This window comes from Anomaloglossus baeobatrachus, chromosome 2, assembly GCF_048569485.1.
Source record: "Anomaloglossus baeobatrachus isolate aAnoBae1 chromosome 2, aAnoBae1.hap1, whole genome shotgun sequence".
NCBI lineage: Eukaryota > Metazoa > Chordata > Amphibia > Anura > Aromobatidae > Anomaloglossus > Anomaloglossus baeobatrachus.
The window spans coordinates 139,049,701-139,062,672 of NC_134354.1; the positions used below are offsets into that span (position 1 = coordinate 139,049,701).

At 39.9% G+C, this 12,972-nt stretch overlaps 1 protein-coding gene across 1 annotated transcript in view; it reads left to right on the forward strand.

The window, feature by feature from the left end:
• Positions 1-12,972, forward strand: part of LOC142286278 (4-hydroxyphenylpyruvate dioxygenase) — a 119,956-nt gene that overhangs the window by 16,524 nt on the left and 90,460 nt on the right. The window contains exons 3-6 of the mRNA XM_075333339.1: positions 1,732-1,794; positions 1,880-1,984; positions 7,415-7,457; positions 9,490-9,572. Of these exons, the coding sequence (XP_075189454.1) occupies positions 1,732-1,794; positions 1,880-1,984; positions 7,415-7,457; positions 9,490-9,572 (294 nt within the window). The remainder of the gene's footprint in view (positions 1-1,731; positions 1,795-1,879; positions 1,985-7,414; positions 7,458-9,489; positions 9,573-12,972) is intronic.

The following is a 12,972-nucleotide window of genomic DNA, read 5'->3' on the forward strand; positions in this document are numbered from 1 at the left end:
CAACCCAAGCCCTTGACATTGGGAGGGAATTACCCATTCATCTTGTAGCTGTAAATTTCCTGGCAAGAAATAACGTTTCTCTAAGGAAGATTCTGGTATGATGACACCATATATTTTAGTCTAGTAGTCCAAGTAAACATATATTAAGACCTACTGGAACAGGAATGCATATTAAGGAAGATAGGAAGGTGACCATAGTCTGACAGAGAGTAATTGGACAAGCCCATAGCCAAACTATTTAAGCGACTAAAACATTGTCAAAGAATACTGGGTTCCAAAAATTTTCATAAATCACAAAAGAGAGCATATTTTAAGCTTGAACATTTTTTGCAACCAACCAGTGACTATCCAGGTGATTGGCCTACATATAACACATGGACATCTTACGTTTGACAAAACGGTGTTCCTACCTATTGAGGGTTTACTAAGAAGGGGACTTTTCTTTCTAAGACATCTTGCGGGATGAGCGGAAGGAGTGATACTGAAATACATACAACAGCTTTACTCCTGCTATAACTGCAAAGATCCCAGCAGTTATACCCTTCCTTTCTGCAATCCTTAGCCTCCTTAGTAAGGATCCACATTTGTTTGTAGGGCAATTGTCCTGCTCTTACCTCCATTTTTCTTCCTTTTGCAGCCCCCTAACCCTTACTACAATCATTTTACAGCACCAAAGTTCGGATCCCAACTGACTTATATGAGGTTCAGGGTCTGTGGTCAAGTTCAGGTACCGAACCGAACATCCATGGGTCCGCTCATCCCTAATCACCACTAGGGAATAAATAAAGTTAAAAAATGGCATACAGTCCCCCTCTTTATTGATAACCAGTGCAGGTAAAGCAGACAGCTGCAAACTACAGCCCTCAGCTGTCTGCTTTACCTTGGTTGGTTATCAAAAAAGGGGGAACCCCATGCTGATTCAGTTTTTTTATATTTTTATTTTGTTCCCAGCAGTGTCCCTGCAGCTTCCCCATGCCGAAAATCGTGTTGATTGGCTGCACTGCAGCCTTTCAACAAGCTTTATTCATCATCCAAACAACATCCAAACTGTGATCTCAGACATGGACTTCTGTATGTTTGGGTTTGAGCACTTTATACTAAGTGTCTTGTACGAACCCGAACTTTACAGTTCAGGTTCGCTCATCCCTAGTGGTGATTTCTTCTCCCGACACATAATTCTCAACATTTTAAGTAATTACAGCTTAATGTAGGTCAGCCATGAACTGGGTAAAAAAACAACTAAATAAAATATGTAACATTTGAGGGGTTACATTAGTGTTTTCCTATGCCAAAATTGTAGAACCAAATTGTACAAGAGCTGAAAAACACAAAACCATACAGACACAAAAAAAGAAGTGTTTTACAATGCAAAATACTAAGACAGTTCTTTGTCTTCTTGATAAAGACAAAGTATGGCCTGTTCCTTAGGGGTTATCCAAAACCATCCGGAGCCACTGTCTTCCATACTGTAAGTGAACAGTGCCAATGACAAAACGACCTGCACACCTTCGGAATTACGTGCACCAGCGACCGTTATCATACACGTCCTGTTCATTATGTTAGGACATGTGCACAATATCTGCCAATCCTGCCCATAACTCTGTAAAGTCATCGGCACCAATCATTTCGCATGAGGAAGTATTCAACAAATATTGTGTCCTCTTGTAAGTCTTTCTTACTAGTTTCAATGTAAATGTATTTTTATAATTTTTTAATACAATTTTTTTTCAGCATGAAAGAGGTCGCTTTCTAACCTTCCATCATCTTACTTTTTGGGTTGGAAATGCAAGACAGGTTTGTTGAGCAGTGGAATATATCAAATTATACAGCAATACAATAAAATGTATTTTCACATATAATTATGGACATCTCTTTGTAGGCTGCATCATTCTATTGTGATAAAATGGGATTTGAACCTTTTGCATACAAAGGACTGGAGACCGGCAGTAGAGAAGAGGTGTCTCATGTTGTGAAGCAGAACAAGGTGAGTAGTCCAGGACGATACAAAAACATGTTGATATGAATTGTTGATGTTGATATGAATTTTAGATATATTTTTGGTCAATAATATATTTTCTGTGTCTACTTGATTCCGCTTTATTTGGGTCTTATTATGTCTTATGAGTTGTGCTACAAATATTCCTATTACTGTTCTTTATAATGTAATCATAAAAAATTTGAATATTTTCATTGGAATATTTTAAAAAACGCTCTTTTGTGTGGATATTGTGAGCTGTGGAGTGTTTAGTTTCTGATATTGTTTAGGCCAGGGGATAAAAATCGGCCATGTAAAATTTGGTTGAATTCACCAGCACTGGACACATTTAGTGGAAATTTTGAAGATGCATCAAATGAACAGCCGGGGGCATAATAATAATAATAATAATAATAATAATAATATCTAGACATGAGCATTTTCTTAAAAAAAAAAAAAAATTCCAGCTAAACAATATAGTAATGTCTATCCTTTTCAAAAGAGAAATGTTAAAGTAATGGCGTTCCAACGTTTTGATATGATCCTTACATATCTGTTTTACTTGTTTTTATATTATGTGGTGTTTCATATATTTTTTTTTGTATAATACAATTATTGAAGGTTTGCAAATCCATGATGCAAGCTTTTTTCTTTGTTATTGCAGCCACCCCAGAAGTGGCGCATCCATTAGATGCTACAATTCTGGCACTTGGCCCGGCTCTTCTGATTTCCCTGGTGGGGTGTCTATCGGGGTAATACTTTTGGGGTTGATGCATCCAACCCAGGGGTCAATAATGGATAGGCATCTGTCAGACAACCCCATTACTAACCCGGCAAGCGTAGTGTTAAAAAATGCACACATGGGGAAAAAATAGTTTATTTGAATAAAGAATATTCCACACTCTCTCATTCACCAATTTATTAAATTAAGAAATTACTCAAAGTTTCCAATTTGGGAATAAAGACTCCCCCACATTCCCTCATTCACCAATTTATTAATTCAAAATAAATTAAGAAAGTATTACCTCGATTGCCACCACGCCAGGAAAATTGGGACGAGAAGGCCAAAGCGCCAGAATTGGTGCAGTTAATGGATGCGCCACTTCTGGGGCAGCTGAGGGCTGATATTTTTAGGCTGGGAAAGGCCAAATAACCATAGGCCTTCCCAGCCTGATAATACCAGCCCCCAGCTATCTGCTTTATCTTGGCTGGTTACCAAAAATAGGGCAAAGCCCAGACCATTTTAAAAATTATTTAAATAATCTAAAAAATGGTGTGGGATCACCTCTACTTTGACAACCAGCCAAGATAAAGCAAACAGCTAAGGGATTATAAACTCTTTTTTAGGAAATTTATAAAGGGAACCTGTCAGGTCCCTTAAGAATTTGAAACCACCTCTATACTTATATATGTGCTGATTGCAATATTACAATCAAAGCTAGGGTATGTGCACATGGAGTCAGAATTTGTCCAAGAAGATAATAACCAGCATGCCAAGGTGAATTACAGAAGTCTGGAAAAATAAGGGTCAGTACTATAGATGAGGAAAGCCCAGGTTTGGTGTTAAGTGGTCGTACCAAACTCAAATTTAAAAAAACAAACAAACAAAAAAAAACCCAGAGTTTGGGTGCTTTACTCAAGCGAGCAAGCATTGCTGTGCTCAGCCCAGTGTGAGCCACTTGCAGTGTTTGAACGGCTCACGCTGGGAGTAACAACAGTGTTATTGGATATAGGAAAAATCCCTCTCACCTGCCTCTTGTAGTGTTCTGTTTGTGGCTGCCCAATTAGTAACCCATTGGGATTCAGGTCAACTCCGGGTCCCAAGCCGATCTCCATCTAAAGTCCACCTGAACTTGCCGAACTGAACTTCCATGGATCCACTCATCTCTAGTCAATACTGGAAATATTAAGTTTTTGCCTAAACTTGATGTATTTGTCAATAAAAGTTTAAAACCTAATTGAGCGTTTATAATTGTACGTCAATTACAATAAAAACATCTGACTAAAAGATCGAAAAGCACTGACATGTCAAACTTTGTGAAAACCAAAATATGTCTCAGTGTCAAAACTTTTGGCCATAACTGTAGAGACAGAGATCCTGATGACAGTGATGCTGTGACGCCAAGTGATTACTGGGCTACTTTCTGAAGCTCTGATAAAAATCAGTTTTCCCTGCTATAGATCTACCAGTTCTCTGAATGCTGAGCTCTGTATAACCCCGACCACACCACTGATTGACAACAAAATCATAGTTACAAAATCTAAGAATTGATGTCCACCATGCATGTCATCATGTAGCCCCAGCCTAATCGTGACAATTAGTGTCTCCTCTATTATTTCTATGGTGGGGTGTGAGGCACTCTCTGCTTTCATAATCCCTAGATATGAGCACATATAGAGTTCTGTTTATTTTGAACATCCCAGATTTTCTTTATCTTGGGTTTTTCTGTAACTTTATAAAATCTGAAATGCTACCAGTCATGAAAACCACAAACTGATTCTCAGGATGTTCAAGGTCTGTCTGTAACAAAGAGATATAGTCCTTCCCTAAGGTCATTGTCAGAGATAAAAAAGTCGCTGTAATGATATCTGCAAAACTGAAATGTTCAGTTAACACAGTGGTTTTCAAGAACAAAAAGTATATTAACAAAATGTGCAAAAAGTAGATACAGTATAAGGAAAACTTGAAACTGCAGTGTGAAATAGAGCCATTTGGTAGTCCATTTGAGGTAAAACTAGTGTAGGGCAAATTGCCTTATCTGTCTATGGCTCAAACCATTGCCGGACGCCTCTAGCAGCAGTTTATCTCTCAAGAGAACAAAGGATCTAGGATGCTGAAATCCAACATACTTAGGCTATGTGCGCACAGTGCGTTTTTCGCGGCGTTTTTGCGCGCTTTTCGGGTGCGTTTTTTTCCTCAAAACAGCAGGACTTTGCTTCCCCAGCAAAGTCTATGAGTTTTCATTTTTGCTGTCCGCACACATCTGTTTTTTTACCTGCGTTTTTGAGTTAAAAAAAAAAAATGGACATGTCAGTTCTTTCCTGCGTTTTTCTGCGTTTTCCGCCCATGCAATGCATTTGAAAAACGCAGCAAAACGCAGAGATCAAAAACGCAGCAAAACGCAGCCAAAAACGCACCAAATCGCGGCAAAAACGCATGCCTTTTTTGATGCGTTTTTTCGACGCAGGTGCGTTTTTGTGCGTTTTTAGCGGCCAAAAACGCACAAAAACGCAGCGTCAAAAAGACGCAGTGTGCGAACCTAGCCTTAACGTTTCTTTCCTCTTAGTTTTTCAGCCATGTGATAATTAATAGAGGTATAGGAGTATAATACAAACCAAGCTGCTGTAGAAGAAGAGTAGTTCTACATCCTTTGAAAAGTTCGAGAAGTTTTTTTTATTGACGCGTTTCAGGTTCTATTGATCTGTAATTTATTTTGAAAAATAATTCAGTCAAATCTGAAATGCATTAATAAAAAAAACTACTTAAAGTTTCCCAAGAGTGCGGAAGAACTGTTCTTCTACTGCAGTGTAGTCAGCATTATACTACTATACCTCTACCAATTATCATTCTACATACAGGAGAACAAGTTCTTCTGTTGGCGTGACTAGAAATACTAATTACAATACAAATTTAATGCCTGCCTGGATCCACAGACTCAGACGGTATATAATGGACAGGCTAGAGGGATACCATTCACCAAGCAGGACCCCCAGAACCCTGAAACCATATAACCCCTATACAGGAATTTGGAATTACACAGGGCCCTTGAGATCACTACCTGTAGAAGGCTGCAGTCTGAGAGAGTAGTCGTCAGGCAGGGTCAAACCAGGAATTGCGGAAAAGGGACAGAATCGACACGGACGTACGGCAAGGACGTAATCAGAAACAAGCAGAGGTCAAAACCGGATCGGGCAGCGAGGTACAAAAACAGCAGGCAGGATGGTAGTCAGGAAACAAGTGGTAATCAGCACACGAAATTACAGAACAGGACAAAACAGGAGCCAGAATTTTCAGAACTATCTCTGGCAGAGGTCAGCAGACAGGAGGGGCATTAAAAAGGGTGTGGTGTCTTCCCATAGGCTGTAGGTTTATGATAGTACTTCAGCTGGGAGACACCTGCCACCTACAGTCAGCCTGTGGCACTGCAGATCCCCAGGAAACCCAGACCAGTGGATGAGCGGAGCCTGTGCCCACCTGCGCCGCTGGCATCAACTCCTCTCCCATCACCAGCACTATCCACGGCAGGAATATGATGTCGCCTGGCGATCGGAGTAGAAGTCGATGGAGCGGACTCCGGTGGTGACGTAACAACAACATTTATTGGAGTTGTGCCAACCACAACGCCATCCGGTGAGCACTTCCTCACTCCATATTCCCATTTACCTCATGATGTTTTCCTATGTGCAATTGTCTCTTTTTTTCCCATCTTCAGCCAGATGTAATATATTTTTGAGATATCGATAGGAAGAAGCATAGTTTTTACTTGTATTTCAATACATAATAGATGCTATAGTTATTTTTTGGTATAGTAGCAATGGCTCCTTTGCCTGTAGAACCCTGGAATATCTTCACAAAATGCATACAGTGGTGCTTCAATGTCTCTTCAAATTTATTCTGAAATCCCGTGAGGGTTTACGAAGTCCTAAAAATTTATAATGAGAACCAAATCAAACAATAGAGCCAAAAATAGTGAAAATTGTCAAATTTTGAGGAAAATCATTCAATATAATGTCTGTGAGTTGCAAAAGTAAGTGAAATTTGCAAAGATTTTGCAGATGAAATTGAAGGTGTTTTCAATTAATTAGATGACAATCAGGTGTGAGTGGACAACCTGTTTTATTTGAAGAACAAGGATCTGTCAATGTCTGATCTTCATAACGTTTGTTGAAGTATATCATGACACAAATAAAACAGGAACTCAGAAGAGTTGTTCAATCTCATCAGGCTTGCATAGTCAACAAAACCATCCCTAAAGCATTTTGACTTCACCAATCTACTGTCAGACAAATTGTTTACAAATGGAGAAAATTGAAGAAAATTTTTACCCTTCCCAGAAGTAGTTGACCAACAAAGATCACTCTAAGAGCAAATAGTATATTATTCCGCGAGTAACAAAGAAACCTAAGGTTACCTATAAGCAACTAAAGGCCTCTCTCACATTAGTGTTTGAAATGTTAAGCTATTAGAATAAAGTTTTGTTTAGGAGATCAAAATAAAGCTTTTTGGTTTAAATTGACTCATTTTTTCTATTTGTTTTTTGTATCTACTTTTTAGACTTGGCTGAAAATCTGATGTAGGTTTAGGTCAAATATGAAACTAAAAATTCTGAGGAGATCACAAACTTTCAAGGACTTCTGTATGTTTCTTTTGTAAGATTAGTTTGTCAATGCACATATATTTTTTATTTATTTAATGTTTAATGTGTTTTCTTTCTACAGATATTTTTCATTTTTCAGTCTCCATTGAATCCAGGAAATCAAGGTAAGACTATTTAACCCTTTAATGGCATTAGACGTACCAGTACGTCCTATTTTATGGTTTCCAAAATTTGGAAGAATATTTATGTTAAAAAAAAAAAAAAATACATATATTTGGTATTGCTGCGTCCGGAGGGACCCGATCTCATCCGAGTGCAGTCTGATGATTTTCTCGCACCCATAGACTTGCATGGGTGCTGGTGACACGGCTCTCGCTGATTATCGCAGCATGCTGCAACTTTTCTCTCATCCAGAATCTGGATGAGAAAAATGCTGATCATCTGCTCTCCCTCATTGAATAAACTATATGGGAGAGAAAAGGCGCAATAGGGTCTTACCCGATATATTGGGCAAAATCATAAAGAAGTAATGCACTCACCTGATCGGGTTGTGCCAGTCACAACTCCATTGACAGCAAAAATGAGCGCCCAAGCGGTCCAGCAGCAGCCCTGCTACACAAGTGGAACATCAAAGGAAAACTTTGTTCTTTTCCCTGAAGAAGGAGACAGTTGGGGTCTCCGAAACGCGTAGGAATGAAATAATAAAAGAATCATCTGTTCTGACATCAATGTCTGTGGTCTTCAAGCGCGGCATAAAACCTGTTTTCTCCAGTTTTTTCCTTTGATGCTCCCTCATTGAATAACATTAGGCGGGCTTTGCACACTGCGACATCGCAGCCTGATGCTGCGATGCCGAGTGCGATAGTGCCCGCCCCCGTCGCAGCAGCGATATGTGGTGATAGCTGGCGTAGCGAAAATTATCGCTACGCCAGCTTCACACACACACTCACCTGCCGTGCGACGTCCCTGTGGCCGGCGACCCGCCTCCTTGTTAAGGGGGCGGGTCGTGCGGCGTCACTGTGACGTCACACGGCAGGCGGCCAATCGGAGCGGAGGGGCGGAGATGAGCAGGATGTAAACATCCTGCCCATCTCTTTCCTTCCGCATATCCTACGGAAGCCGCAGTGAGGCCGGTAGGAGATGTTCCTCGCTCCTGCGGCTTCACACACAGCGATGTGTGCTGCCGCAGGAGCGAGGAACAACATCGGACCGTCGCGTCAGCGTAATCATGGATTACGCCGACGCTGCACCGATGATACGATTACGACGCTTTTGCGCTCGTTAATCGTATCATCTAGGCTTTACACACTGCGATGTCGCATGCGATGCCGGAAGTGCGTCATTTTCAATTTGACCCCACCGACATCGCACCTGCGATGTCGCAGTGTGCAAAGCCCGCCTTAGTCTGAGTGCAATGTGAGATTTTCTCACATTGCACTCGTCCGATTCATATGCTCGTGTGAGCGTACCCTAAAGATGAAATGCTGGTTTTTGAAAAAAAATATCAAAACATTTATGTAAAAAAATAAGTTAAGGCTATGTGGACATGTTGAGAATTTGCAGCAAATTTTTGCCTGCACAAAGAAATCAAAGTGTTGGTTGTAAAAAAGAATCGCGTTTTTGATGAGTTTTTACATGCATTTTTGAGGCATTTTTACTCTCGTTTTTTTCCCATTAGTTTCAATGGAGGAAACATGTTTCTAAAACACTGAAAGATTTGACATCCGGGAGATTTGATAAAAAAAAACCAAACGGTTCAAATCTCCAAGGAAGAAATAAGCAGCATGTACAACTTTGCAGAAATCTCATTCACTTTCCTGGTATTGTAATGTGCAGTATTTTTTACCCTTGAAAAACATGTGGAAATAACAGCAAAAGTGAACCAGTCCTAATTGACGGATTGACAAATCCCAAAAACTGAACAAGATCGAGACTAAGAAATCGATTCACCCAAGAATCTCCCTTCTGATTAATCCACCTTTAGGCTTTAAACATCTAGTCATGGACCGGATTACTGACCACCAGTGCAGTAATATAATAAGGTCTCGCACAGAGGTTTTCTATGTGCAGGATTTGTAGACTGCTGCTCACGACAATGACGGACACCGTATGATTTATATTATTTATATTGTAATTTATACTAACCGCTACCAAACTTTTTATACTTTTCTTACCTTTATCTCCATTATTCTCCAGAGATGAGCCAGCATTTAAACAAGCATGGAGACGGTGTAAAGGACGTAGCGTTTCAGGTTGAAGACTGTGAATTTTTGTTTCAGGTAAATGTATTACTATCATTTGGCTTTACATGATTTTCAGTGGATCGTGGACTAATGCAAAATCTCCAGCAGGATTCCCCAACTATCACAGGTCTTTAGTAATATTGGTTTTCTCAGATGGAACATTTTGGGCCAATTTAGCTCCAAGACCCAGGTGCAAGTGCAGCCCAGGCACCTACTGATTATGTTTACCTCTTTGCAGACCATACATTGCCACATACTAAGCCCACGGGGGCCATGCTCTGTATATTTATGCTGCTGGAAGAACCAGAACTACAGGTATGTGCCCACGATCAGGACTCACTGTGTCCTGAACGCAGCGGGTCCTGACCTGCGGGGCCGCGAGTCTCCTCCTCAGGAGAACGCAGGAGACGGCAGCTGCTCATACCCACTATCAGGGTTCAATGCGCTGTGGTCTTCTCGCTTTGTTCTCCCTACGGAGGACATGTGCGAATCTGCAGCAAACAATTGACATGCTGCGGTCTGGAAAGATGCACCACAGGTCAGAGTTTGCTGCGGAAAAAACAAGCATAGTGGGCATGGGATTTCTAGAAATCATCCACTGTGCTTGTGCTATACAACGCAGCGTTTTGGATGCAGCTGAAGCATGCTACGTCCAAAACACACCAAACACTGATAGTGGGCACATACCCTAAATGTGCAACATAATGATAACTTGGGCACAAAAGCCGTCGCCTACCGCTCTCCCATAGCAATGGCAGAAATTATATGTCATGTTCGCTATTGACTATAGCTCCTGAAGGGATAAAACAAAGGGAAGGATAAACTTTCATAAATAGGTATATGGTGGTATTCACACTTTTTTGGGGGGGATGATTTTCCTAAACTTAAGGGGTTATTCTGATCTCCAAGATCCTATCCCAATATATAGTAGGTATAATAATCATCATTATATTAGCAAACAGCTCCAATTAGAAATGTAGTGTTGTTGTCCTCATATAGGCATGTCTCTCACCTCATGTGCAGGGCATTGCAGCTTATGTATCCATAGTTACATCCTCTCTTATGGTGACAGTTAGTTGCTTGTGGTCGTAACCATGCATACCAAAGCTGCAATGCCCTTCACATGAGGTAAGAGACATGGCTATATCCGGAGGACTACACTACATTTCTAATTGGAGGTATTTGCTAATATTTTTTTTTATTAATTATTATTATTATTATTATTATTACACCTACTACATATTGGGATAGGATCTTGGAGATGGGAATACCCCTTTAAACTTGGAATATTTGGGCTGCTACCTTGCAGTTTTTGCTCCAATTGTGGTAAAACGACAACATTTTTGCCATGACTTTGGAAAAATGCAGCAAACTGCATTTTTTGGTCACACTGCGGCCATAACGTGTGACGCAGCCTCAGTGGGTCTTGTTCGCAATAGGTTTTCCTATTTGATTTAAATGCGTGACCTCAGTAATAATGAAAGCGGCTGTAATGTGAGACGCGGGATATGTAGTTAGTGTTTAATGTAAGAACAAACATGACGGTGCTTTGAAAGGCTGGCTTGTTTAATCTGAAAAAAAGATTGTTTGCTAAAGAGCGAGCAAAGTGCTGAGATCAGTGACATCACTGGCCAAATCAAATAAGCTAATGGAACGAGGAGGAGGAGGACGTGCACAGAGAAGAAACATGAAATGCCTATATGGCAAAGCCCAAGGTAGGAATGCAGCTCATTCGTCTAAATATGAAATGGTAAGAAAGTTTGTAAAATGCAATAACAACACTGAGTTTAGGCTTCACATTAAAGCACCCAAGAAAATACCCAAAATCCAGATAACGATGGCTGCATCAGCACATTGTGGTGGACACCTTGGGAGGCTCTGTTGATATCAGTCATAGTGCAGGAACCATTTCCAATAATGCGATCTATTATGTTGTCCATCCATTTAAGCAGCATTGTTAACACCAGCCTATGTGAAACTGTCATTAAAGCACCATTTTAGGCAACTCTAAAGGCCGTTTTACACAATACGACATCGCTAGCTATAGCTAGCGATGTTGTGCATGATAGCACCCAGCCCCCATCGTACGTGCGATATGTGGTGATCGCTGCCGTAGCGAACATTATTGCTATGGCAGCGTCACACGCACATACCTTGTCAGCAACGTCGCTGTGACCGCCTAAGGCTATGTGCGCACGTTGCGTCGGAGTACCTGCAGTTTATTCTGCACGTTTTCCTTCCCTTGGTTTTTGACCAAATGGCTTTTGACCATTTTTTAGCGCTAAAAACGCATGCGTTTTTAGTGCGTTTTTAGCGCTTTTTACATGCGTTTTTCTTCTAAAAAACGCATATGCGTTTGTCATGTCATTGAACTCAAAAATAAAGTTAAATGATTCAAATACAAAAATGTCTGCCTTTCCTGTCTAGTTTATGTTAATTTGTTATGATGTCATTTCCTGAAGCAATGATAACTCTAAAATCATCAAGTTTGAACATGAAAACACTTCATATGTAGCAAAATTAAAGTATACAAACACAGATTTTGGTGCAAAAAAATAATTTATTTCTTTAAAAAGCTTTATTAACGTCAAAGCCATTTTTAAGCACATTACAACATATGTGCAACATATAATTTATATGTATGAAGAATACATAATTTTTTATAAACAGCACACAGAAAAATAAGATTAGAACATTATGAAATTAATGATCCGAAAATAATTGGCTGCTGAAATATCCATGAGGTTGTTGTTGTGAATGCAAATTTACATTTAACGGGGGTTGTATATTCATTTGGCTAGATTGGGGTTTTTGAGTTTGTATGGCTTGTTGCAAATATTGTTGGTGCACATTTTGATTATAGGTATTTTGATTTAGAGAATAAGGTTTTGGTATGTAGATTGGGTTTGGGGCAATAGTTGCAGTATTCTTTTGGGCTGGTGGGTTTTTGACTTCGTCAAAAATCTGTTCAATTTTAGAAATAATTGAGCCTGATGAAGGGAAACTACCCTCTTCCTCATAGCAAGTCAGCATCCCACATATGGCTGTCATGCATGTATCTTTTTTCTTAACATCTTTAATTTTTCTAATTCTACCTGCAATACTAATGCCAAAATGATCAATGTCATCTTCTTGGGCACTAGTATTCAATAATTTTAATGTTTCGTTACAAATAACTTCCTCCTCTAATTGTATATTTTTGGTGTTTTTTCTTTTGTTTTTTGGCTTGATATATTTTGTGGGACCTGAGATAATTGGTGTAGGTCTAGGTGGTGATTTCTCTGGGACACTACCAATTTCTATTTCCCCTTCATTTTCAGAGGAAATTTGTTCTATATTGCCTGATGGCCCTTCCTGCTGTTGTTGATGAAGGCTCTCTTGCCCTTCTTCATCATCAACAGGTGTTTCTGCTGCTACATTTCCTGAAGTTCTGTTG